Genomic DNA, 26,060 nt, shown 5'->3' with positions numbered 1-26,060 from the left:
GGCCCTACCTTGGTATGCCCAATTTTGTATTCATTCACATCCAGGTCAATGGACCCAAGCAGCAGCTCTGAGGCCTTCTTGTTGTCTACGAATCCCTGAGGAATCACGTTGGGGTTCAGCACTTGGTACCTGGTGGGAGAGAGACAATGATGGTCATCATCATGCCCAAGCTGGCAGCTCAGGAAGCGCATCCATGCTTTTGATCTTTACATGGCCTTGGAATCATGGCTTAGACCTATTTTAAAGATGCCCACAGCAGGCAGTGGGGTGGGACTGGCAGGAGACCTTGAGAAGTGAACATTGGTGTAGGTCAGGAGTTCAGGGGGCAGGTGCTCCTGGAAATAAGACACCAAAATCTTTCCTTCCTGATCTTTTCTTCCAGGCATAGGAGAAGTGTTTCTTTTTCTGACATGCCATCAACCCTCTTTGTGATTTAGAGTCCTTCTCTGCTTAGAGCCTTCAGAAGGCTTGGATAAGATGACCTCCAGTGACCTGTCCTGCTCCATCAATCTGTGGCCATACGTTCTAGCAGGAAGGAGGAAAATAATCACTGAGGTGGAGGTCTTAGCTGGGGTTCCCCTAGAAGCAGACTTGAGACAAGATTCCGAGTGCAAACAGTTTATTCTGGGGGGTTGGCAGAGTTGGGAAGGGGGTCAGGGAAGTTAATAAGAGCCATGTTACAAGGCCAGTTATCAAAATGGGCAGCTGGGGCTTGATGCTGCTAGGGGACACTGGGAATAGCTCCCACTGGTCTGCAAGAGCCAATTGTGTGCATCTCTTCCAACCCCACATTCAGTGATGTCACATCGCTGGCTCGAAATCAGTCATGGGAGTGTTTATATGGAAATCCAAAGACACTACACATCAGGGCTTTTTTATTTTTATTATCTTTTTTAAGTTTAACCTGGAGAGCCTATTGTTAGACATTTATCTGGAAGCCAGAACATGCCTCATAGTCAGCCCACCAGAAGAGTGAGGGAGTTGAAGTATTTATATGCCAATTGTCCTTAGTCATTGGTGGAGGGCTGCTCCCGGGGAGGCATTACTTCCTGAGACATTCAGCCTGCCAAGTAGCAAAGCAAGCTCCAGAGCCAGAGAAAGCCCTCAGGCAAAGAAATGCAGGTTCTGGCAGTTGAAAGTCAGGCCAGTGCAGTAATGAGAGTGAGGTGGTATCTGCTGTGAGGTGTACTGTCTGCTACAACAGGACTCTTTATCAGTCAGTCCTGGAAACTGAGAATTATACTCACGGTATCAGAGAGACACCACTCACCTCTGTTTGAACTCTGGGTACTGCATCCTGTTTGGGAAGCCCTTCCTGCAAATACGGATGCCTTCCAGGACTCCGTTACAAGCCAGCTGGTGCATGATCAGGTGGGCGTCCACCACACCTGCCAAGAGGGAGGGCACAGGATGCTGTCAGTGCTCCCGGGTGGGACAAGCTACTCCTTGCCAGTGCAGAAAGCTAACTGAGCATCTATATTGTTGACCCCAGTTTCCTCCCATCACTGCTCAGGGGGCCCCACAATCCAGCCAAGACCCAAAGGGTCTCCCGAATGTGACTTCCAGCTGGTGAACATGATTTTTGCTTTACAAAGCAGCTAGAACATGACTTTTGGATGATCCATTTTTAAAAAAGATTTTATTTATTAGAGAGATAGTGCGTGTGCTGAGTAAGGAGAGGAGCAAAGGGGGAGAAAGAGGGACTCTGTGCTGAGTATGGAGCCTGATGCAGTGTTCAATCCCAGGACCCTGAGATCATGACCTGGGCTGAAACCAGAGTCTGATGTTCCATTGACTGAACCACTCAGGTGTCCCTAGATGATCCATTTTTTTGGGGGGATCCTTTGGTGCACCACTTTGCCCCAATCATCCCTGGTGATTAAAAGTGGACTTAAGGGCACCTGGGTGGTTCAGTGGTTGAGCATCTGCCTTTGGCTTAGGCTGTGATCACAGGGTCCTGGGATCGAGGTCTGCCCTGGGCTCCCCGCAGGGAGTCTGCTTCTCCCTCTGCCTGTGTCTCTGCCTCTCTTTCTGTGTCTCTTATGAATAAATAAAATCTTAAAAAAAATTTTTTTAAAGTGGACTTAATTCATACCTGGCTTACAGCTTGCACTCAACAAATGTTAGGTATTTTTATTAACTGTTATTGTTTCAGTGGGTCAAAATTGTCCAATTGAAAAATTGGTGGAAAGACAGGGAGGCAAAAAAGAGAAACAGTACTCCATATTTCAAAAATAATTAAACTGCTATATGTGTTCACTATACTAGTAAAAGGGGGGTACTTAATTTGAGCAAACGCTAACTTCACAGGGAAACTCATTCCCACAATGTACCTGATTGCTTGAATTCGTTGGGGACAATACAGCGGACAAAATGGGGAGCAGTGCTGTGGAGGGTGGCCATCAGCTTATTCAGCTGCTCCTGGTGATAGAGGAAAAAGAAACAGAAAGACTGAGCAGGGTTCAGTGTTGGTGTTGCAGGACCCCCATGCTCAGCAGAGGTATTTGTTTAGAGTTCACTTAATTAAATTAAAACTTAAAATTAAAATGGAGTTCTGACACACCAGCCTCTTTTCCAGTACTCACCCGCCACATGTGGCTAGGGCTGTCACAATGGATATCATCTTGGTCGGTGCCTGTCCTCTCAGAGGGACTGGCCCAAGGTGACATGACTTTCAGTAAGGAGGGCCCTTCCTGAATCAATGCTGGCTTATCATAGTCTTAGTACTAGAAACAAACTCTGGTGCCTGTGAGGACAAATCCCTGCCCGTTGGATGGTCCCTCCTCCTCTGCTTGGATACCTCCAATGACGTAGCCTGTCCTGCCTTAGGGCAGCCAGATCCTTCAGAAATAAATCTATCTTTGGGCAACATCTTGCTAGTGGCTGCCCTTCTGCACTTTGGAACGTATTCCCCGGTAGTGCCCCAAATCTGTGGAAGTTGTGATCAGCCTAGAATTTCTGCCAGCCAACTCTTGGGCTCAAGATCTTAGGTACTGATATGTCCATTGATACTACTCTCTGGATTTCAGTTTGAAATGACATGGTTAAGTGGAACCATCCCTAAGGGTCTTTCCTGCTCTGAGATCCTGTGGTTCTGTGACCCCTTCAGAAGGAAACAGACTCCTTGAATGAAAGAGGTAATCGTAGACATAGAAATGAAATCATCCTGTCCTGCATTTTGAGGTGGCAGGCAGACCACCACCCCATTAGAAGGGAGGGTTCGAGGAGGGGAGGATTCACTGGATGCAAAGTGGCCTGTGGGGCAGCCCCTGCTCACCCTGTAGAAATTGGAGACTGTCATGAAGGAAGACCCTCTCTTCTGCTTCTTGCTTCCAGCTGAGGAAGAAAGACAAGCATGTTTCATGTTAGAACACAGCACTGGGACAGGCAGCCTCCGCTAAGTGTTCTGTGTCAAGGAAATGCATTCTCTGGTTTAAAAAGGCTTTTCTTGCGGGGGGCCCCTGGATGGCTCAGCTGGTTAAGCATCTGACTCTTGGTTTCAGCTTAGGTCATGATCTCAGGGTCCTGGGTCCATCCCTGAGTTGGGCTCCACACTGAGCAGGGAGTCTGGTTGAGATTCTCTCTCTCCCTCTGCCCCTCTCAATTTTTTTTTTTCTCTCTCTCTCTCTAAAAAAAAAAAAAAAAAAAAGGCTTTTCTTGGGACTAGGTGAGGTGGGGCCCTCACAACAGGAAAGGGAGATCTACCAGCGAATGGGTAAATGGGATGACTGTGGTTATTGTCAATAAGAGCATTAGATCTCTGTAGAATATGTAACCCTTTGTGATTTAGGGCTACACAAGGGGACAAACTGTTCCCATTGCCTGAGAAGGAAGAACCCACAGACCATCTGGAGGAATTGCGTGTTGATGATGAAAAGATTTCTGAATTCAAGGAAATTTGCAGTTCTTGCCCCTCCAAGTGGCAGCCACATTGGGCAACTTCCACCCGGGGTGTTTCCATGTGGGTCACATGACCTCCATAGTATAGGAAGCAGGGCTAGGTTTGGCCTTTGCCTCAGACAGAGGAGAACAGGGAGCAGAAAATAAGCACACAGCATCTGGGCCTCAACTCTTCCAAAGCAGTATCACTCTACCTGCAAGTGATATGGGCCCAGCGATCAATGCAGTTGATGGAATCTCAGGATGCATCTGCATCTCTCCATGGCACCATTGTCCACGGCCTACCTCAAGCAACTTGTCATTCATTCATCCATTTAGCAAGAGTTTAATGAGAGAGTTTTGTTTCCTTATTTCCATTTTGGTCACTAATGGGCATTGGTATGGGGAGACCAGACACAAGGGGTCAGCTGTACCTGGAGCCTCCTCTTCTTTGAAGAGAAGGGCCAGGAGTCCCAGGGATGATTTCTGGAACAAACCCACCACTGTTTCATTCAGGGGGTCTTTGTTCTTCTCCAGCCATCCTGTGATGTTGTAACCCACCTGGAGGAGGGGCAAGTGCTAGTGGTTACCTTCAGGTCCAGCCTCAATCTTCCAAGGTCCCACAGCCAGAACCTCAACCTACATTTTGGCCTGCTCTGGGCTTCCAGGATCAACCTGAAACCCCATTTCCTGGGCTTTGGTTATTACTGATGACTTTTCTGGAGTCCTGGGGGCATCCCTGAACCACAGGATGAAGTGGAAGCCTCATTATCTGCTTTCTTGGGCATTTTCAATTTGCCTGTTTAAGCCCCTTGTATCTGAGCTTTTCCAACAAACCAGGACTCCCCAGGTACTTGCTGTCAGGCTGTGACCTTCTCCTGCATGTCTTGCTTTGTTGGCTACTCTGAGCCTGCCTGACCTCTGGCTCTTTTTCTACCCAGGTGTGGATTGACCTTCATCCAGCCTCAGCCCTTGATGTGAATGACTGGCCTTGACCAGGGAAATCCTGAGCTACATGAAGAGCTCCCTACAAGGGTGTCTGGTCTCTCCTTGCTCAAGGGCACATATCCCCTGGCCATTGCCTGGTGGAAGAGGGGCTCCATGTGCTCAGGTAATTGGAAATACATTCATTTCTACTCCCCATCTTGCCATGTGGCCCTAGCTGGAGGGGCAAAGAGGAAGCACTTTTCAGATTGTTCCAATGAGCATAGGGAACTGAGGGAAGCAGATAAGAAGCTAAAACTTTTGGGCTTTCCTTCTCTTATGTAGTATAGACATTCATCACCTCCAGGCCTTCTTAGAAGGGCATAGGCCCCATTAGACTTTGAATATTCCATTGCTACAGATCCAGAGCTCTTCTCATTTTATTGTGGGAGGTGAGGTAGTGCACCACAATCAGCTGTTTGCTCTAGGCACTGGCGCGATTCATTTTGCAAGTAATTGGCATTGTTATGGTTGATGAGATCATAAAATCTTGGCTCCAGTGCCCAATCCAACAGCAGCTTTCCTGACAGCTCTGTCCTAAGGCTGCTGTTTCTCTGCAGTTAAACCCACAGAGGCTCAACGAACTCTGGTGGTAACAGGAGCATTGGCATTTACGGCAATACTGAAATCCCAAGGAAACCAAACTCATTCTTGAAAGCTAACTGAACAAATGTCTCCCCTGTCCATTATTCAAACAGAACCTGAGTCCTGGCTGCACTTAATTCCTTCTTTCCCAAGGACTACGTTTGTCATGAATGAAAAAGCCAGTTTGGAGATGTCATTTTGTTGGTTTGGTGGCCGTGAGCAGTCAGATAGATAAGTTAATCAATTGGGGGTAATTGCTGGGGTCATGGAATTTCTTTTTTCTTTTTGCAAGTAAATTCTGTCCAAGATCTAGCTTTCGCCATCAAATCAAGGGCCATAGACAATAGTGTGGCCCTGGTAGGTCTGAGGGATGAACTGGTGCCTGCTCCCTGATTGTTTTGGAATTCTCAGAGGGAGAAGTGATGAGGAAGTATGAATCAGAGGTCATTTCTCCAAGCTGATCACCCTGTTCTATCCTGGCTGTGCTAGTTGGAGGCAGAAAGTCTCAGGAAGAGCATGGCAGGAAAGACCTATAATAACCCGAGCTGATTGCAGCAGGAAGGTGGCCACAGGGGGCACTGAGGGGTACTCACGGTGCCTGCATAGTGGACAAGTTCAAAGTGGGCCTCGGGCCCCTTGCCCTTGCCCCCCTTGGGCTTGAGGAAGTTGTTGGACTTTCCCAAGTGGTTGTCATACAGGGCAGCCTTGAAGGTGGCGTCGGTAGCCTTGGGGAAGACGCACTGTTCCTCCAAGATAGAGAAGATGCCCATGGGCTAGAAGGGAAAAATGATAAATGGTATTAGAGGAGGTCACAGGACCCCAACGGGGCCACTCAGGTGTTGGCATGGGAGTGGTGGGAGGGATGTCCCAGACACCCAGGTGGCAGCCAGAACTCTGGATAAGGACCCCTGGTAATGGTGCAGTAGCTCCATGGTCTGGTCTTCGAATGCCAAAGCCATTTAGACTTGAAAGAGGCTAGGATTCATTGAATCTAACAGAAGGGAAGTGGGGGTATGCAGGGGCTACATAGCTCCCCAAATGCTTATCCCTCCTGAACAGTGGTACCAGGCAGGCTTAGCCCTCAGGAAAATGGTAAAGTCAATGCCACCTGTCCTTTCTGTGTTTAACTCTCTCTTATCTGCTTTTGCCCTCAATGACATTCCTGGCTATAGGGTTCTAGGTCTCTTCTCACAGAACAAGCAAGCTCATAAATGCTTATAAATGCTGCTCCTCATCACACCCCCAACCTATGGAGGGCTGGATTTCTAAGGAAAATTTCTGGAAAAGGGCAATGCTTAATCCCAAAGCTCAAACATGAGGACATTTCAGGTTCTCTGACAGCTGGACAGGAAGGCATTTGTAAGTGGTAGGGGACAGGTGGATTGTGCACACAGCCTGTTTTTTGGAGACTCTTTTCCTGGGAGGTTAAGGCTGGTCTCACATCAGAGACCTCTGGCTGCCTTGCTGATAGATTCTCTATGACAGCCTCGAGGCTGAGCCTCAGAGACGACATATGTTATTTCTTTCTTTTATTTTTTAAGTTTTTACTTTGAAATAATTTTAGGCTTGTAAAAGAGTGCAAAGCATTCCTACATGCTTTTCATCCAGCTTCTCAAAATGTTAATGCAATCTCAGTAATGATAATGAAAACCAGGAAATTAACATTGATATAATACTTTGAGTAGACTGTTCAGATTTTGTCATCTGCCCTTGTAATATCCTTTTTCTATCCCTTTTCTGCATTGGATCAAAACATATATTCTTGAACTAGATCATTTGCTAAAATGTTCCCTGTGTTGTAATTACCGGGGTGGCTAATAGACTGACGAGGTCAGAACCTGACTCTACCATTCACAGGTTGTATGACCTTGGACAGGTTACTTCCTTTCTCTATGTCTCAATGTTCCCATCTGCAAAATGGTTATAATACATCACACACACACACACACACACACACACACACACACACACACGAATGGTAGGTTGTGATGATCCAGTGAGTTGAGGCATCTAACAGCCCAACTAACAGTGGTCATTGCAAAACTACCGTACCCATTTTGCAGAGAGGAAGCTAGAGGTCAGACCTACCAAGGTCACTTCCCCATAGACCCCAGTGAAGTTCCTTTCTGAGGCATGCCCTAGTCAGGGCCCTCACCTCTCTCTAACCCTCACCATTGAACAGCAGGTTACCTTTTCCAGGAGGTCAATGCAGGCCTGTAGGTCAAGGCCAAAGTCGATGAAGACCCATTCGATGCCCTCCCTCTTGTACTCCTCTTGCTCAAGCACAAACATGTGGTGGTTGAAGAACTGTTGGAGCTTCTCATTGGTGAAGTTGATGCACAGCTGCTCGAAGCTGTTGAACTGGAGTGGGAGGGCAGAGAGCAAGGCATCAGCCAGGATGCAGACAGAGCCTCCCTGGGACCAGGACTGAGGGACGAGTCACAGGCAGAGCACGAATCTGCTGAGGGCCAACCATTTCAGGTGCTACCCCAGATGCCTGAATGCTGACCACCAGGCAGGGTTTCATCAGCCCTGCAAAAAGCCCTTCTCGGTTACCCTCCTCTGCAAAGGCACAGAGCAGCATAGAACCTGTGGAGCAGGCTTGTGGAGGAGAGAGGCAGAAGAGAGTGAGGGCTAGGGGTCTGGGGGGCCCAAACCTCAAATACCAGCTCATGTGGTTAATTAAAATCATTGTGGAAAGAATCACTTTCTTTCTAGCATAGAAATCATTTGAGAGGCTTTATGCTTCTGACCCTGTGTGCCTTTAGACAGCTCTTTGTGTGCAGTTTTTTTAATGCTTATCTATAGGATGAAGGGGTTTGAGGGGTTTACAAGTTACCTTTAAAAAAATCAGAGAGTGCTTTCTCTTAATGAAATCCCACCCGAAATCCTCAGGAAAAATAGGTTAAAGCAGAGGGGGCCACTGCAATCACAGAGCACGCCCATGTGCCAGACTCTGTGCCAAGTCACACCTGCTCAAACCTTATATGGCAAGAATGATTGGTGTTCCATTAATAGGTGGAGAAAGAGAGGTACACGACTTAGAAGTGGCCAAGCAAAGATTCAAACCCTGTTTGTTTATTGCACACACTATGTTGTTGGCACAGATCATCCTCCTTTCTCCTAATCCCTCCACTGCTGGCCATCAGTGGCTTCCCAGAAAGGCAGGGAGCACAGTCTGGAAACTTGAAGCCTCCTTCCACCTATGAAATTAAATGATTCTATTGTAGATGGCAGTCAAATTAGCCTTTTAGAGTCTGAAAGAAATTGGGCTAAACTGGTGGGGTTGGTTTGGTTTGGTTTGGTTTTTTAAGTAGGTTTCATGCCCAGTGTGGAGCCCAACATGGGGTCTGAACTCACAACCCTGAGATCAAGACCTAAGCCGAGGTCAAGAGTCAGATGCTCAACTGACTGAACCACCCAGGTGCCCCTGGTCTAAGTTGATTTAAAAAGAATCCATCTGTGGCCAGTGGAAATCTTAAAATAGTAGGATAATGGAGTGAAATGAGCTTTATAGATCATCTCTTCCAGCCTGTTCATTTTAGAGTTGAAAAAACTGAGGCTCAGTAACTACTTTCCCAAGGCCACACAGCTAGCTGATGGGCAACCTGAGTCCAGAACCAGATCTCCTAATCATGCTGCCTCCAATTACAAAGGTAAAATATTCCTGACCCACAACACTAGTCTGTGTTGAGACCTGAGTCTCTTTTGTGTAGGAAAGAAGTGGGAGGCCACAGTGTTGTGCTGGTATATCAGCTGACTCTCTGTCTTTCAAAAACAAAAGGAAAGAAAGAAAGAAAGAAAGAAAGAAAGAAAGAAAGAAAGAAAGAAAGAAAGAAAGGAAGGAAGGAAGGAAGGAAGGAAGGAAGGAAGGAAGGAAGGAAGGAAGGAAGAAAAGGAAGAAAGGAAGAAAGAAAGAAAGAAAGAAAGAAAGAAAGAAAGAAAGAAAGAAAAAGGAAGGGAGGGAGAAGGAAGGAAGAAAGGAAAGGAAAGGAAAGGAAAGGAAAGGAAAGGAAAGGAAAGGAAAGGAAAGGAAAGGAAAGGAAAGGAAAGGAAAGGAAAAAAGAAAAGAAAAAGAAAAAGAAAAGAAAAAAGAAAAAGCCTAATTTGAAGTGTTGGACAATTTCATGGTATAAAGGTATCAACATGATGTCAACTGGATCAAAAAATTCCTGAAAACTAGGGATGCCTGGGTGGTTCAGCTGTTGAGTGTCTGCCTTTGACTCAAGGCATGATCCCAGGGTGTGGGATCGAGTCCCACATCGGGCTCCTGCATGGAGCCTGCTTCTCCCTCTGCCTATGTCTCTACCTCTTTCTCTCTCTGTCTCTCATAAATAAATAAAATCTTTTAAAAAAATTCCTGAAAACTTAACAATCAGCCCTTGTAAGGCAGTACAGGCCAGCTCTAGCCCGCCACCCATTCTATCCAGTATGTTCACACAATTCTTTATGGTTTGGCTCCATACAAATGAAGATGGAACTTTCTAGATGCCAAAAGTCAGAGACCCAAGAGCAAACACCTGAGATTGGCCCACCCCAGGTCCAAGATGAGAAATGAGAGAATCGTGGTGAAAAGTAGCTTTTAAAAGAAAAACGATCACCCCAAAGCAGAAAGAGAATGCCAGGACAGGCACACCTCAAAGATCTCAAAGCCAGCGATGTCCAACACGCCAATGAAGAACTGCCTCTGCATTTTGGTGTCCAAGGTCTTGTTGATCCTGACCACCAGCCACTTGAACATCTTGTCATAGACGGCCTTGCCCAGGGCCCCGATAGAGTTGTTGCATTGCTCCATGTTCTGGCCCTTTTGCACAAACTCATTGCCTACTTTGACCCGGGGCCTGGTGATGCCCTTCTGGAGCTCCCCGGAATTGAGGCCCATGAGATGGGAGACTTTGTCAGCCACTGAGTAGGGACAGAAAAAGCAGGTGAGTGAAAGAAATATGATGCCCTGCCCCAGAGAAACCCAGCATCATCTCTTGGGGTTAGGAATGGAGGGTGGGATGGCAGAGACTACGCGTTGCCAATGAGAAAACAGATGTCCGAGATGGTTTCCACACTCATTCAAGGTCAAGTGGCAAAGCAGAATGCAGAAACCAAAATCATGACTCTGACTCTCTCTGAGATTATCGATGTCTGGGTGTCCAAGGAACATTCTTGGTTTATGGCATGTCTCTGAAATGTGCATGAAGCCTCAGAGAGCCAAAAGCCCCTGCCACTGGCTGCCTCTTCCATGAACAGCCCCAAACACCAACCTTCCGTGGTGTCCACTTCAGCTTGCTCCTCTCTGGGTTTCTGCTTGAACTTCATGTTGCCAAAATGCATGATGCCCCCAGTCAGCTTATAAACACCAATCTTCTCCTCTGGGCTGAAGCCCAGCACATCAAAGGCGACCTGCAGGGCCACAGGGAAAAGGCAAGAAACTCCTGGCTTCTCATTCCACGGAATAGAGGCCATGGTGCTGCAGTCGTGGGGTTGGCACCAATGGGCCACGCTGATACGGTGTGGGCTCTGGAGGTCAGACGCTCCCTGGCCAGAGGTACATCTGTTTTCCTCCAAGGAGCCCAGGCCAGACACTCTGCTGTGTTGTCATTGTATTTATTTACCCTCCCTAGTGTCTATTTAGTCATCTGCAAAAGGGGGGAGATGGGTGGTCCTAAGGATAAACCAGAATGATGTGTAAATGTTCAGTCCAACACTTGACACCTGGTGAGTACTTGATATATAATAACAACTGGGGAGTCACATTATCATTACCATCATTATTATTGCTAAGTCTTCATGCTAGGTATCAGGACAGAAAAAGGCAAAGGTGCATCAGGAATGGATTCTATTGTCAGACCTTCACAGAAGTGCTCTGTGTCATAGAAGGAGAGGGAGGGTGCAGTGGGGACTGAGGTGACAGGAGCATCGCTTCTAGCTGAGCTGGACTAGATGGCCCCTTAGGTGCCATGGGATCCTAGTTCAGTTCTTGCTATGACAGACTTGAGATAAATGCCACCTGTGGCTCCAGAGAACTCCAGGGGGAGAATGAATGTGGGCTGCTGCCTGGCTGCTCTGAGTAACCCCCACCCTAGTTCTGGTGGCAGTGCATGCAGGGCCCCATGGTTTGTCTTGGTTTTGCCAGCTTTTTGGTCCTTTTGTTTGCCAGCTGCATTGGTCCACTCACATCTGTGATCTGCAGCTCCTCCCCATCATCCATGTTCTCCACCACTGTGACGCCCTGGCTCACCCAGTGGTACTCCTTAGGGTTGGGGACCAGGAGCAAACTCTCTGCCAAAAGCAGGAAAGCAAGATGTGAGTAAAACTTTGAGAAAGTTCCCTGTAACCTATGCATTAACTCAAAGGGATTCCTGCAGAACCCAGGGTGGGGGGGGCACTGTCCTCGGGAACCTTTGTCACTGAAACAAGAGGAAAAGCAAGTTAAGGGGCAGGCAGGCAGACATAAAGATCTTTACCAATAAGTTCGGGCTTCTTGTTAGAGAGAATCTGGTAGAAAATGTGGTACCCTCTCTCAGCGGCTTGCTGTGAGATGACACGAGATTTCTCTAAGAGATCTGGAAGGGAATACACAAACAGGCCCATAAATACAGTCCCATTCTGTGTGGAATGCAGGGTGCAAACGGGCTCCCCTCTCCATACAGCCCCATGCAGTAGCCAGTCTAGAGGGCCATTCCCTCTGCCCCAGACACAGATTCTAGGGGCCTGACTGCCCACATAGGGGAGTCCAGGAGCAGGGCCAGCCCCCTGGGCATGATATAGCACTGGGGCTCACACATTCTGTAGTTGGTCCGCCCAGAAGAACCCTCCAAAGGGGGCCAGACTCACAGCTCTCGATGTCAGCTCCAGCCAGTTTGCCTGTAGTTCCGAAGTGGATTCGGATGAACTTGCCCTGAGCAGAGAGAGGAGGGTTGTGAGGGAGGACGCTCGGAGTTCTAGACCAACACATGGGCCAGCTTGGGCCACAGTCCCTTACTGGCAGACCCCTGAATTCCAAGGGCGCCGTTTGGAGTGTGACTGAGCCACACGTGCTTGGCTGGCTATATGCGGAGCTGCGGATTTCCCACACAGTAGAGAAGATGGACAGGGCTTGGAGTATAATTAAGGGTCTGTGGGGTAGCCCCACAGGGCATTTGTGGGGGAGAGAAGCACCAGCGGGAGGAGCTGGGACTGCTGGGAAATCTGCTCAGAGGCAGGCATGGGGGGAGTTTGGCCAGCAGCAGTAGGGGGTACATCCTGAGTCTCCTTACTGAGATACCACATCCCTCTCCCTGACCTTTGGTAGAACCACCGATAAATTCTCCTGGAAATAGGTGTCTCCATCTCTGCTGCTCCTGCCTGTCACCGCTATTTCTTACCTGCCCTCCCTTCCTCCCAGCTCAGTCCTGTTTACCTAGGCTCCCTGCCAGCCCACTGGCTCAGGCAGTGAGGTCCCCCCACCCTGCCCCCACAGGAGACCAGGAATCAGGAGGGAAGCCCCGGGCATTTCTCCTCCATGGACAGCACCTCAGGTAGTACGGAGGTAGAGCTCCCATGAGAGGGCTGAGGTAGTTCAGGATCCACCAGGGCGCCAGGGACAGCACATATCCTGTATCCCCTGGTGGTACAGGGGAGGGATGAGGGGAGTCATCCTCAGCTTCCAACAGCTGTGAATCTCTGGCTCCCCCATCTGACTTCTCAGCCTCTCCATCACCCTATTATCTAGTCTCCCCTTTCAAGCTTCTTGATTTAAATACTGATGTGGGCTCTGTTCAATCTAGACTCCAACAGCTAAGACCTTAACAGTCTGTGGGAAGGAAATGCTGTGACTTGCCTCATTCCATTTGCATGTTTAAATCAGCCCCAATTTCCTTACCTGGAATGGGGGGATAGTCATCCCCCCATTCCAGGTGGCCCCTGACCCACCATCACTAGGGGCCCCTGTTGTTGCTGCTCATACTTACAAAGCGAGAGGAATTGTTGTTTCTGATGGTCTTGGCGTTCCCAAAAGCCTCCAGCACAGGGTTTGCCTGGATGATTTGATCCTCCAGGGACCCCTGACCCAGAGAGAAACACAAGGTTGGGTGCTGCCTGGTGATTCGGGCCTTGCAAAGGCCTATGGCTTTTGAGCCAGGAACCCAGAGAGGAAGGGCCTTGGGAGGCCTGGAAATCAGGGCAGGAAGGAACCTGGGAAGAGGGCCACCAACCTGATGACTGTCCCTCTGCTGTCCTGACATTGGAGGGGCACCTGTCAGATGACAGGCCTTGTTTCTCATCTGTTCTATACTTTGCTATTGCTGGAGAGACTCCTGAGTGAGCCTGAAACCCCTTCCCGGGGCATCCCTGGTCTTCCTCCCCAACTCTCCCTTTCTCTGTCAGTGTTTATAGCTGCCACTGGCTCAGCTATTGCTCCTTGTGCCCCAGGGTCTGCAGAGGCAGCTGAAGGAGGAGCTGGTATGCCCCTTTCTTCCCTGCCAAGCACAAACGGCTCTGTCACCTGCATTTCTGGGGATGGACGTGACCTGGGGCAGTAGAATATATCCTGTAGGAGACCCAGGTCCCTGGGCTCCTTCTCCCTAGGTGGTTCCACCTTTCTCTCCAAGCCTGTCTCTTCCTCTGTAAGATGACCCGAACCCACAGGACAGCTACGAGGGTCACATGGGCTCTGCTGTGTGTGCCCTCTAAGTGTGCCCTCCTGTGTGTGCCCATCTGTGTGTGCCCTCCTTTGTGCACCTTCCCATGTGTGCCCTCCCGTGTGTCCCCTCCATGTATATCTGAGAACAGGCCGGGCTGGGGTGACACACTCTGAGCCTGCCCGTCAGCCCTACCTTTCCATCTGAGGACTGTTTGCCAGTCCCCCCAACATTGGCAAAGTACTGGATGACCTTCTTCGTGTTCTCAGTCTTCCCAGCACCAGATTCTCCACTGCAAGTGGGAAATAGGATGAGGGAAGCATAAAGAGGGGATTGGCCATAGAGAGGCAATGCAATCAAAGGTGCAGGCTGAGTGTTACTGTGATTCATCCCTCAGCCGGGACAGGGACAGACAGGTGAGGGGGAGTGGGGGACACAGAAGCCACCCTCAGTTCACAGGTGCAGCCTTAACACCCTGCTGAGCCCACTCACAGCCTGCAGATTTTCATACAAAATCCCACCAATTAATTCTAAGAAGGCTTAATTACATGTATAAGATACAAACTTAATTATATGTATAGAGACCGAGAGACAGAAGGGACACTTACGTGATTAGCATAGACTGATTTTCACGATCTGCAGAGAAGAAAACAGCAACACGAAGATGTAATTAGGAAACACTTAGAAACTAGACGTTTGACATCATTCTGGCCAAACAGTCTGCATTTCCCCCGTATTTCACCCAGCTTGGAGGGGGGCTGCAGCAACCAGCAGAAGCCAAAAGCCCTAGATCCTGCAGGGTCCCTGGCTACATGCCTGCCACTGCAGCATTCACCTTTGTGGAAGGGCCAAGAATTTACTGGCCACTGTTTCCATCAACCCCATCCTATATAGCTACCCAGTCACAAGCAACATAATAAAAATCACTTTGTGGGCCACCATGCAGTACTGCAGAGATCATACAGGGAGTGGTTAAGTGTTGACTTGAATTCTGGGTCAGTTACTTAACCAGGCATCCCCTGTTATTGTGAAGCTGAAGTGAGATGGGGTGTGAGATGGGGCTGGTACTTAGCAGATGCCCTGTACCCTCACTGAGCGCTGGAGCCTGGTCACACGCTGCTGCTTCTCAACACTTAGCCAAGAACTTCAGTGGGTAGTATGGAGTCAGGGTTGGGACTGGGTGGCACACTGTTCTAAAGCTTTTGTCACCGACCCTGAGCACCCCAGCAGGCCCCACCCCACTCACTCATGAGCATGTCGTGGTAGGCATTGTCAGAGATGGAGAAGAGGTGGGGTGGCATCTCTGTGCGCTTTTTGCCTTTGTACATGTTGGCCACGCGGGCTCCATAGATGGGCAGCCACTTGTAGGGGTTGACTGTCACACAGAACAAGCCCGAATAGGTCTGGCAGGAGGAGAGGAAGACAGTCAGCTGGCTTCTTCTCCTGGTGTTTTCCTCCCTCTATGCCCTAGCCCACCCTAGAGCAGCCTGGCTGGAGGGCACTGCCAGCCTACAGAGATATAGTGGCATCCCCTCCTGGAGGCAAAATCTGTATCTGAGCACCTAGTCAGTGAGCAAAACAATCCTTCACTGTCATATATATTTATTTCATTTTCTTTTGATTTAATTATTTGCATAGATAACGTAGTCACTGAACAGGCAAATATGTAGCAAAAGTCCCCACAACTGGGATGCCCGAAAGGCTCATAGTTCATCCTGGGGTCCCAGGATTGAGTCCTGCATCAGGCTCCCCACAGGGAGGCTGCTTCTCCCTCTGCCTATGTCTCTGCCTCTCTCTCTGTGTGTCTCTCATGAATAAATAAAATCTTAAAAAAAAAAAATCCCCACAGCAGTTCAGTGCCTGCCTCCTCCTCCCACAGGTAAGCACGTGTTAATTGCTAACACTCCCTTCCACAGTTTTTGATGCATACACATACAAATCCAGGGATACATTATACTCCCCCTTCTTGTTTTTAAAACAAAAGATAGCTTTCTATAATACTGTTCTATATCTCGCTTTATCCATTTAATATGTCTGGGAGATTTTCCATGAGAGTTTACAGAGAGACTTCTGGGGTGTTTTCACAGCTGCAAAGTCCTCCCTGTGCAGGCACAACCCCTTCTGGCAGGCAGCTGGGTTTGATTTACTCTTAAGAAGAGGCACCAGCTTCTCTTTTCATCACAAGGCAATTCTGTAAGGAAATCGTCCCATTAAAAAGAAAAAAAAAATCAGAGCAACCGATGAGGTAGTAGAAGAAATTATCCAAGGGGAGAATAAGTGAGGGTAGAGAATGGCCACGTCTGTGGGTCCCTATCCATGAGTTCGTAACTGTCCTTCGCCTTGCTGGACACTCACATCCACCTGATACCACTGCCCCCTTCCCTGTTCCATGACTCTTTCCAGTTCAACCTCAAAGATGTTTTTAAAAAAATTTATTTATTTGAGAGAGAGGGAGAGCACGAGAGAGCACAAACGGTGGGGAGGGGGAGAGGGAGAGGGAGAAGCTGACTCCCCACCAAGCCAGGAGCTTGACACAGGTCTCAATCCCAAGACCCCAGGATCATGACCTGAGCTAAAGGCAGATACTTAACTGACTGAGCTACCCAGGTGCCCACAGTTCAACTTTAAAACCTTCCGCTTTGGCGCAGCCCGGGTGGCTCAGCGGTTTAGCACCACCTTTGGGCCAGGGCATGATCCTGGAGACCTAGGATTGAGTCCCACGTCAGGCTCCCTGCCTGGAGCCTGTTTCTTCCTCTGCCTGTGTCTCTGCCTCTCTCTCTGTGTCTCTCATGAATAAATAAATAAAATATTAAAAAAAAAAAAAGCCTTCCACTTTGGCCCACATGGGAATCAACACCTCCCTCCTCCTCCCCAGCTTCTTCTTAGGATAGCTGAGATATACATACTGAGTTTTTTTTTTTTTTGTAAGATTTATTTATTCATGAGAGACACAGGAGAGAGGCAGAGACCTAGGCAGACGGAGAAACAGGCTCCCTGCGGAAGCCCCATGTGGAACTCAATCCTGGGTCTCCGGGATCAAGGCCTGAACCAAAGGCAGATACTCAATAACTGAGCCACCCAGGAGCCGCTACATACTGAGTTTTAAAAAGGAATCTTATTAAATAGAAAACGATCCAAAGAAGGAGAAACAAAGATGAGATAGACCCCACTTGAGAGTATAACACATACTGTATCACCCTGGGACTGCTGCTGCTGAGTCACCCTTTCTGGTCAGTCCTGTCTGAGGGTGAGGGTAGGGAAGACAGCAGATAGATGGATGGATGGATGGAAGGATGCGCGGACAGGGGATGACATGGGATGACGGGGAAAATGATGTTTTGATGGGAGAATTTGCAGGGATGTGGTGCGGAGGAAGACTCTCAGATGATAACCTCAGCAAAAGGTATTTCAGCTGCCCATGGAGATGGCACCATCACTGAGACATTGAAGGCTGAGAGTGGAAGTTCTAATGTGTCAAAAGCACGGTCCCTGTGCCCTTATCTGAGCCATACCGTGTGATGGTTGCGGGAAGGTGGAGCAGCTGCTGTGCCCTCCCCATCAGGAGAGGGGCAGAAGATCTGTAGCTACCCCTCATCCCCACCCTTAGCCCCAGGCACTCACATAGATCCTCATGTTGGTGTAACGTTGGCGCAGATTGTTCAGGACGCTGGCCTCATTCAAGAAAGTCATGTCCGCCATGTCATTGGCTTGGTAGAATTTGGGTGGGTTCATCTGCTGGACATCATCCTTCTTCACAGTGACAGTCTGGGTGAGAGAGTGTCAAAATACAACAGGAATTAGGAAACAGTATTGACAGCCATATGGGCTTCTGGCACAAGATACCACATACTCTCTGGTATCCTGTAAGGACCTGGAGTCAGGTGACCAGTAGGACCAACTCCTGGTCGAGCCATGTCCCACTGTGTAGCTTGGGCTGAGGAGAGATCTCCAAAGCCATCTGAGTCCTAAGTGCCTCCCCTCTAAATAGGAATAACAGTAGCTTCCTTGGCTGGTTGCTGGGAGAACTGTATTAAGTGAGATCATGTAAAATACCTTATAAGCCATTAAGTTCCATCCCTACATTCAGAGCACCTGTGGGCCCTGCTTCTCTTCCTGCCAAATCCATTCTAATAGCTGATCAGAACTTGCTCATCAGGGATCCCTGGGTGGCGCAGCGGTTTGGCGCCTACCTTTGGCCCAGGGCACGATCCTGGAGACCCCGGATCGAATCCCACGTCAGGCTCCCGGTGCATGGAGCCTGCTTCTCCCTCTGCCTGTGTCTCTGCCTCTCTCTCTCTCTCTCTCTCTCTCTGTGTGTGACTATCATAAATTAAAAAAAAAAGAACTTGCTCATCAATCCTAGAGACACTTGCAGAGATATGACTCTTGGCTCTCTGCCTTGAGAATTGGTGGTGGTTTCTGAACAGCAGTAAATTTTTTCATTAAAAAAAAAAAAAAGGAGGCGCCTGGGTGGCTCAATTGGTTGAGCATCTGAATCTTTTATTTTTATTTTTTTAAAGATTTTACTTATTTATTTGAGAGAGAGAGAACACAAGCGTGAGGAGGGGCAGAGGAAGAAGAAGTAGACTCCCCAGTGGGTGCTGAGCCTGATGCAGGGCTTGGTCCCAGGAACCCGAGATCATGACTTGAACTGAAGTCAGATACTTAACTAACTGAACCACCCAGGCACCCCTGAGCATCCGGCTCTTTATTTTGGTTCAGGTCACCATCTCAGGGTCACGGGATCAAGTCCCTCATTGAGTTTCACACACAGCATGGAGTTTACTTATCCCTCTCCCTCTGCTCCTCCCCCTGCTTTCTCTCTAAAACAAATAAATAAGGGGTGCCTTGGTGGCTCTGTCAGTTTAGGGTCTGCCTTTGGCTCAGGTCATGATCCCAGGGTCCTGGGATCGAGCCCTTTTTTGGGCTCCCTGCTCAGCAGGGAGTCTGTTTCTCTTTCTACACCTACCCCCTATTTATGCTCTCTCTCTTTCTCTCAAATAAATAAATAAAATCTTAAAAAAAAAGACATTTCCCTGCTCCCACCAAGCCAACTTGAAGGATAAAATTGAAAGCAAGCAAACAGAAAATATAATAATAATAATAATAATAATAATAATACAATGATTTCTGAGCAGTAAATGTGTCAGGGTGAAAGTAGCACAGGGTTAGGAGTCCGGAGCACTTGTGCATGGCAGGCACACCCCATCCTCCCTCCGTGCCCCAATTTCTTCATCTGTAAATGAAAACAGCACCAGCTCTTGAGTTCCAGCATCTGGGAGCAAAGCTCAAGACATGTGATCCAGAAAACAAACATCTTTGAGCTGCCTACAGCCTGAGATGTGAGGGTTGAACACATGCTGGGATTTCTGGGACTTTTAATAATTTATGAGTCCAATAGGCAGATAATTTGAAACCTTGACAGTCCTGGAAAATCTATCCACTAATGGTCACCACACCCCTGGTAAAGCAAGCTGAGTTTTATTGAGAGTCCATTTCTGGGAATTCCCATATCTCTGGACCTCACCCTGAGGAAGACACTTCTCTCTTGGCTCAGGCAGGGGACAGGGGCCTTTGCCTTTATCTTAGAAACCAGGTGAGTCAGTCTTTCTGTCCCAAACTTGTGGATGCTCACGGAAGTTATGTACTGTCCCTAACATGTATCTAAACTGGGGCCTGTGGAGCTCCATATTCTTGTACATTACTCCTTAAAAGACTGCAGTGCTTTGCCCTTCTGAAAAGAAGGTTCTCCCAGAAGTAAGCTTGAATTTTGTGTTCCAACCCCCTTGAATGGAGGGATAGCCTCATCTCCCTGCTGCCACTCCCCTCGAAGTGAAGCAAAGCACAAAGTGAAGCTTGGCTGCTCCAAGTTCTGATCACAGAAGGTTTCTGGCATCTTGTATTCCTGCTATTGACCAAGGACCACCTTGCACTCCTGCTGCCCAATAATTGAGCCCAATACAGCTAGGTTTGAATCTGAGCTCATCATTTGTTGTCTTTGTGGCCGTGAGCAAGTTACGTAGGGCCTCCTTGATCCTTTACAAAATAGGAACTCCCAAAATCCTACTACATAAGATTATTGAAAGGATTAAACAAGTCCAGCACCTTACGAGGAGTCTCCCGCAGGATAGGGGTTTGATTAACCAAACTTTCTGCCCACTGTCTCAAGTCACCCCCACAATTAGACACAATGTAGACCAGCAGAGAGTGGTGTGCTGGTAACCTAGCTATACAGGGGGAAAATCCCTGATTTATATTATTTGTTAATTCCCACAGTGTAAATATTTCCACCGTGGCTGACATCAAGTTGCCAAAGGTTTAATACTTGGCTGCAAAGCCCCTGGTTATTTAGCATTGGGAGTTGGGCCCTCACAGGCCAGGACAAGCCAGCTCTAGCACAGGGCTGCCGTGCAGCAAGGGGCTCCGGAGGCACCATCTATGAGTGCATAGGTAAGAGCTCCCCAGGTCAGCCAGAATGTTCTGGGCCCTGCCTCATGTTCCTGGCACACAGTGCAACTGTTGACGCTGGGATGCTCACTCTCACTCCACAGGAAAGCTGTTTGGGACTTTAAAGATACCTAAGTCCCTTGACAATCTTGTGCACACACATACTATTTCAGAGCATTACAAAGTACTTCCATGTGTCCTACTATGTTAGAATCTCTATTGGGAAGGAGGCAAAGCTCAGAGAGGGGAAGTGTCTTGCCCGGGGCCATAGTATGAGTAGCCAAGTCTGAGCTTGAACCTAGGACACAGGACTCAGAGGCACTTGCTCTTCTTATCACCCTGCCTCTTGTGAATGGACAGCAGAGCCCGGGTGTCTGTCACTCCCTAAGATCATTTCATCCTAGAGGTTCTTCCTCACTCACCTGGTTGTTGACTGTTTTCACAGTGACCTGGTCACCCTGTTCAGACTGGATCTCCCCAGCGATGAAGCCCTCTTTCTCGTCTTTGACCCAGCAGGACTTCTTGATGTCATAGGGCTTGTTCATGGCTTCGATCCTCTCCTTTTCTGGAGGTGCCAGGAAGGGCATGGGGTCCACATCATCCCCACATTCACCTCTGTATCCACCGGGCATCGTGGCTTGGCAGAGGGAGGAGCAGAAAAGAACCAAGGGAGGGAACCAGGACTTCCCTGGGTGCTGTAGGGAAAAACAAGGACAGTTTGCCAAGACTGATGTATAGGCAGGAACAAAAGCCCTGAGAGAAATGGGGTTGCTTCTCTCATGTCACTTTGGGTGTCTTGGTGCCATTAGGTCTTAATAATCAAGAATATGAAATAAGGTAATAGCTCCTTAGAATTCTGTACCCACCTCCCCCCACCAACCACAAAACACTTTTGCATCTGTCCTCTCATATGCCCCTCACGCTAAGGCTGTGAGGTAGGGGTCTCCTCATTTTATGGAGAAGACAAGAGACTGGGGAGATTAAAGCAAGGCTCTTAACCATGAAATTGGGGAAGAAAAACAATTACTATTTGGTTTTCGCTTTCCCTTTAAGGTATGAACAGAGGCCACAAGGCACGGTGGTACCCCAGTAACACAGTTTCTGTTGGGTTTGTCCCCAACAGAAACCACAGCTATTCTCCTTTCATTTTAGCATGGTTGCAGACATCTCAAAATATTATTTACTCTCATTTCAACTTTGAAATTATAGTCTTATTAGACCCTCAGTTAGATATTATTTAAATCCACTTACAAAGAAGTATACTTTTAATGACTACATCACAGGTTAACTTTTAAATATTTTGATAACTATATTTTAATACAATTGGTTTCCTTTGTAAGCCTATGTAGTTTTTTAAAATGTATTTAAAAATACTAATCTGAGCTGAGGTCTATGGGCTTTGCCAAATGCTAAGCAAATGCTTGGTACAGAGTAATTGCCAAGATTCAATGATTACCTCTCTTAGGATGATTACTTCTCTTAGGATGATTAGCCTGGGTTCAGGCCTGGGCCTCTTGGTCACCAAACCCAGACCATTTCACCAAACCACGAGGAAGGAGAACTGGGGACTCGTGGTAGCAAAGGGAGAAGTCAGGGTCATCTCAGTTGGTCTTAGGAGTGAAGAACCTTCTCAAAAGTTTGGGGAGGGTGTCGTTCTCAGACCCTTTGCCAGCAATGCTGTTCTAGAGACCAAGTACAGCCTCCAGCTCTAAATAAGCCAGCTGGAGATGCAGGGTCTCAGGCCTGTGCCTCCCAGGACCCTGCTGCACCAAGCTATCCTCAGGAGGGCTCCAGCTTTTCCTGTCGAGGGCTCCGGTATTTCCAAAAGAGGCTGACCCAGGAGAGGCAAGAGGTGGCAGCAAAGCCAGACACTTCCTCCCGGTTGCATCTCTCTGTGGGGTCCAGCTTAGAGAGTTCTGGTTGTAACCTGGGTTCTCCAACCCCAAAACTGGCCTATTTCATAGAAAATGAGAACAAATGAGAGGAAGGGGGTGGGCATCCTGTACCATCTGGTGATGTCTGTGTTCCCAATGGACAAAATTAATGTTTTAAATTCAGGTAGTAAAATTCATAGGATCACCGAGGAAACAAATGGTATTCAAATATAATTGACAAAATAGTAAACCTGCGTGATACAGTAACATGTGCACTCCTTCACTAACACATCAAATGACATGATCTGACCACGGGTCTAACAACTCAACGTTGTTCTCAAGCAACGATTGAACCGACAAATCTTTTCGATCTCTCTGTGACGTTGTCCAGTGATAGGAAATCACAGTGGCTTTCATTGAGGACAAAGTCACAGGTATTGCTGAGATTTGTTGCCTGTATTATAAAGTGGGGTGGGGAATGATACATTTCCGTTAAAGGTAGTGAAAATCACGATTGAATTGTTTCCCCACCGCCTAAGGCTATAACCCTGCCTGACTCATCCTGAGTCTCTTCCCTGGGGAGCACTGGGCTGGGAGTCTTCCGTGTCCCCGAGAGCATCCAGCCGTCCACCCAGCACCCAGGAGATGTGACTCTCCCTCAGCTCTGTCACAAGTCACCTTGGGCAGCTCAGTGGCTGCGTGGGCCCTCGCCCCTCCTCCTTTCTGGAAGAGAGGATTGCTCAACATAAACTTCCTTTTGTCGTTTGTTTTCCCCAACGGCTCAATTGCATTGTCTTTTTGCTGCCTCATTTTCCTGCTTCTGTTTAACACAGATGGAAGTCACCAGGGAAATGAGACCAAAATCCACATGAAGAGAAAATGCAAGTATCAGCAAAGTCAGATTAAAATGCATTAGACTTGTCATTAAAACAAAGCAACTGCTCAGTGTCTGAGGGCTAGGTTCCTTTTTAAATTGTTCTAATGTGGGAAGAAGGGCCAGAAATTCCCTTTGTTTATTCCAATTAGACTGCTTGTGTTTTTTAGGTTTTTTTTTTTTAATGGAGCTTCTGCCAGGAACCACAAGCTAAGGGGTTTTTGCTATTGTCCTGCCCTGGGGGCCTGGAACACAGACCCCTGGGACCAGGCACTGCCCTCCAGGACTGTACAGGTCTCAGACACCAGGTCCCACCTCTCTCATTGGTCTCTTGGTCAGTAGTGAGCCCACCTCCCTGGCCCCCCTGCATATTTAAGCTACTCTCATCCTTCCAGAAATTAGACCTCTCCAGCATCTTTGATAGCTATCCACTTTTTTTTTTAATTTAAAAATGTTTTAAGTTTATTGTTTTTAGTAATTTCTACACCCAACGTGGGGCTCAAGAGATCAAGATCCCGAGATTAAGAGTCGCCTGCTCTTCCGACTGAGCCAGCCAACCAGGCACCCCTAAGAACATCCCCCCCCCCTTTTAAATCATAAACCACACAACAGAAAACATTTAGCTTGAGGAATGCAAAAGCTGCAAGGGTTCTGGGGTGGGGTGGAGGAGGGGGAAACAGATGCAGAGAGGCATTACCGAGTGTGGGAAGGACAGGGCTGGGATTGTACCCTGGGTAAACCCTACACCTCCTTCCTCCCCCACCCTCAACCAGGGAAGGCAGATGGTGCAGTGAAGTGGGGGTGATCGGAGTTCGAATCCCAACTGCTCCTGTTTCACTGCAGAATGCAGCATGAGCCCTGGCAGCTGCCTCCTCTCCTATGGGTCCAGGTCCCTGGAGCACTGCATGAAATGCTCACTCTGCAGACCCTGGGGCAGGCAAGTGCTCAAGAAATGCTCACCTCCTGCTCCCCCTTGCTAATCTTTCATCATTACACCCACTTTCCTCGGGTGGTTCCTCCGTAGCACCCACCTCCCTGTTTCCCATCTCTCCCGGCAGCCCCCATGATACCCACCTGAGACCACGCTGGAAGAGACTGGGTGCCCAGCAGAGGCTGACCATTCCCTTTTATACCTGCTCAACAGGTCTGAGCCAGCAAAACCTTAAAAAAGAAAAGAGCTCCTCAGGGCTCTGGTGGCTCAGCTGGCTTCACCTTCCAGAGTTGCCTGGAAGCTCCCCGGTCCCTCAGGGGGGATCAGTGAATGCTGTCATTTTAGGACATTCCCCTTCCTCCCATTGCCCTTGTGGGGAAACTGATGACCTCAGCCCAGGGGTGTAAGCTATGGGCATAAATAGAACAGTTGGCTAATGAGTTTTCTGCTTAAAGCCAGAACTCTGCCCATGGAGGGGGTCGACTCTCAAGGAGGAAGACCTGGGCTGACTCATCCAAAGCCTTTGGCATAGATGAGCCCAGATAAGCATTTGGCTGAGGACCTGTTTGGTCTGGAAGGCCCATGCGAGCTTGGACTTCACTCATCTGATCATGGCCATGGGCCCCCTCCAGCCCACCACGGCCAGGAGAGGCATCCTGATGCAGTACCAGCTCTGAGTCCTAAAGCCCTGCCTCCAATTCCTCCATGGATTCCCACACATTCTGTGACCTTGAGCAAGTCCTTGCCCTTGCTGGGCTTGCCTTTCCCATCTGTCAGGGGGAAGGATGGACTCTATGTATCCTTTGTCCCCTTCTCCAGCTCAGAGATGGCCTCTGGATCTGGAGGAAGAAACTGCCTGGGGGACTTTCTTCCTGGCTCTGCCTCCACCCTTATCTCTACCCCCTCCCACTGTTTTTAATTAACATACAATTAACCATTTTAAGTGAATAACTCAATGGCTTTTACTACATTCACAATGTTATACAACAACCACCTAATTTCAAAACATTTTCATCAGCCCGAAAGGAAACCTGGTACCCCTTAGACAGCTTCTCCTCAGGCCTGGCAACCACCAATCTGTTTTCTATCTTTATGGTTCTACCTACTGTAGGTGTTTCATATGAATGTTTGCCTGGCAACCACCAATCTGTTTTCTATCTTTATGGTTTTACCTACTGTAGGTGTTTCATATGAATGGAATTGTATGACATGTGACCTTTTGTGCCAAGCTTCTTTCACTTAGCGTCATGTTTTCAAAGTTCATCCAAGTCATAGAAGGTGTCAGGACCTCATTCCTTCTTATGGATGAACAGTATTCCGTTGTATGGATCTGCCACATTCTATCCACTCACTCATTGGTGGACATTTAGGTTATTCCCACTTTTTGACTATTGCAAATTGCACTGCTATGAACATACGGTTATGTTTATTTGAGCTCTGGTTTTAGATTTTTTTTTCATATTTACCTAGGAACGGAATTGCTAGATCAGTTGGCAATTTTATGCTCAAGTTTTTTTTTCTTTTTTTAAGATTTTATTTATTTTCAGAGAGAGAGAGAGAGAGAGAGAGAGAACTTGCACATGCGCATGAATGGGGGGAGGGGCAGAGGGAGAGAGAATCTCAAGCCTACTCCATACTGAGTTGGGAGCCAGACATTGGGCTAGATCCCACAACCCTGAGATCACGAACTGAGCCAAAGCCAAGAGCCAGACGCTTAACTGACTAAGCCACCCAGGGGCCCCTATGTTCAGTTTTTTGAGGAAGCACCTGCTTCCACAGCGACTGAATCATCATTTTACCTTCCTGCCAGTGCTTCACAATTTCTCCAGATCCTCATTAACATTTGTTACTTTCCTTTTTGTTTTGTTTTAAAT

The 26,060-nt window shown here is 48.1% G+C and overlaps 1 protein-coding gene across 1 annotated transcript in view; it reads right to left on the bottom strand.

The window, feature by feature from the left end:
* The window catches only part of LOC129520245 (myosin-16), a 62,645-nt gene extending 41,506 nt beyond the window's left edge, over window positions 1–21,139 (bottom strand). The window contains exons 1-18 of the mRNA XM_055341308.1: window positions 20,930–21,139; window positions 17,682–17,825; window positions 15,307–15,463; window positions 14,669–14,696; window positions 14,256–14,352; window positions 13,392–13,484; window positions 12,277–12,340; window positions 11,907–12,005; window positions 11,618–11,721; window positions 10,704–10,842; window positions 10,085–10,353; window positions 7,639–7,809; window positions 6,042–6,221; window positions 4,314–4,440; window positions 3,278–3,336; window positions 2,334–2,421; window positions 1,271–1,388; window positions 9–129 (exon numbers count right to left, since the gene is read on the bottom strand). Of these exons, the coding sequence (XP_055197283.1) occupies window positions 9–129; window positions 1,271–1,388; window positions 2,334–2,421; window positions 3,278–3,336; window positions 4,314–4,440; window positions 6,042–6,221; window positions 7,639–7,809; window positions 10,085–10,353; window positions 10,704–10,842; window positions 11,618–11,721; window positions 11,907–12,005; window positions 12,277–12,340; window positions 13,392–13,484; window positions 14,256–14,352; window positions 14,669–14,696; window positions 15,307–15,463; window positions 17,682–17,825; window positions 20,930–21,139 (2,268 nt within the window). The remainder of the gene's footprint in view (window positions 1–8; window positions 130–1,270; window positions 1,389–2,333; window positions 2,422–3,277; window positions 3,337–4,313; window positions 4,441–6,041; window positions 6,222–7,638; window positions 7,810–10,084; window positions 10,354–10,703; window positions 10,843–11,617; window positions 11,722–11,906; window positions 12,006–12,276; window positions 12,341–13,391; window positions 13,485–14,255; window positions 14,353–14,668; window positions 14,697–15,306; window positions 15,464–17,681; window positions 17,826–20,929) is intronic.
* Window positions 21,140–26,060: the final 4,921 nt, after the last annotated feature.

Source organism: Nyctereutes procyonoides, unplaced genomic scaffold, assembly GCF_905146905.1.
Source record: "Nyctereutes procyonoides isolate TBG_1078 unplaced genomic scaffold, NYPRO_anot_genome, whole genome shotgun sequence".
Taxonomy (NCBI): Eukaryota; Metazoa; Chordata; class Mammalia; order Carnivora; family Canidae; genus Nyctereutes; species Nyctereutes procyonoides.
This window is presented reverse-complemented; position numbering and strand designations above follow the sequence as displayed.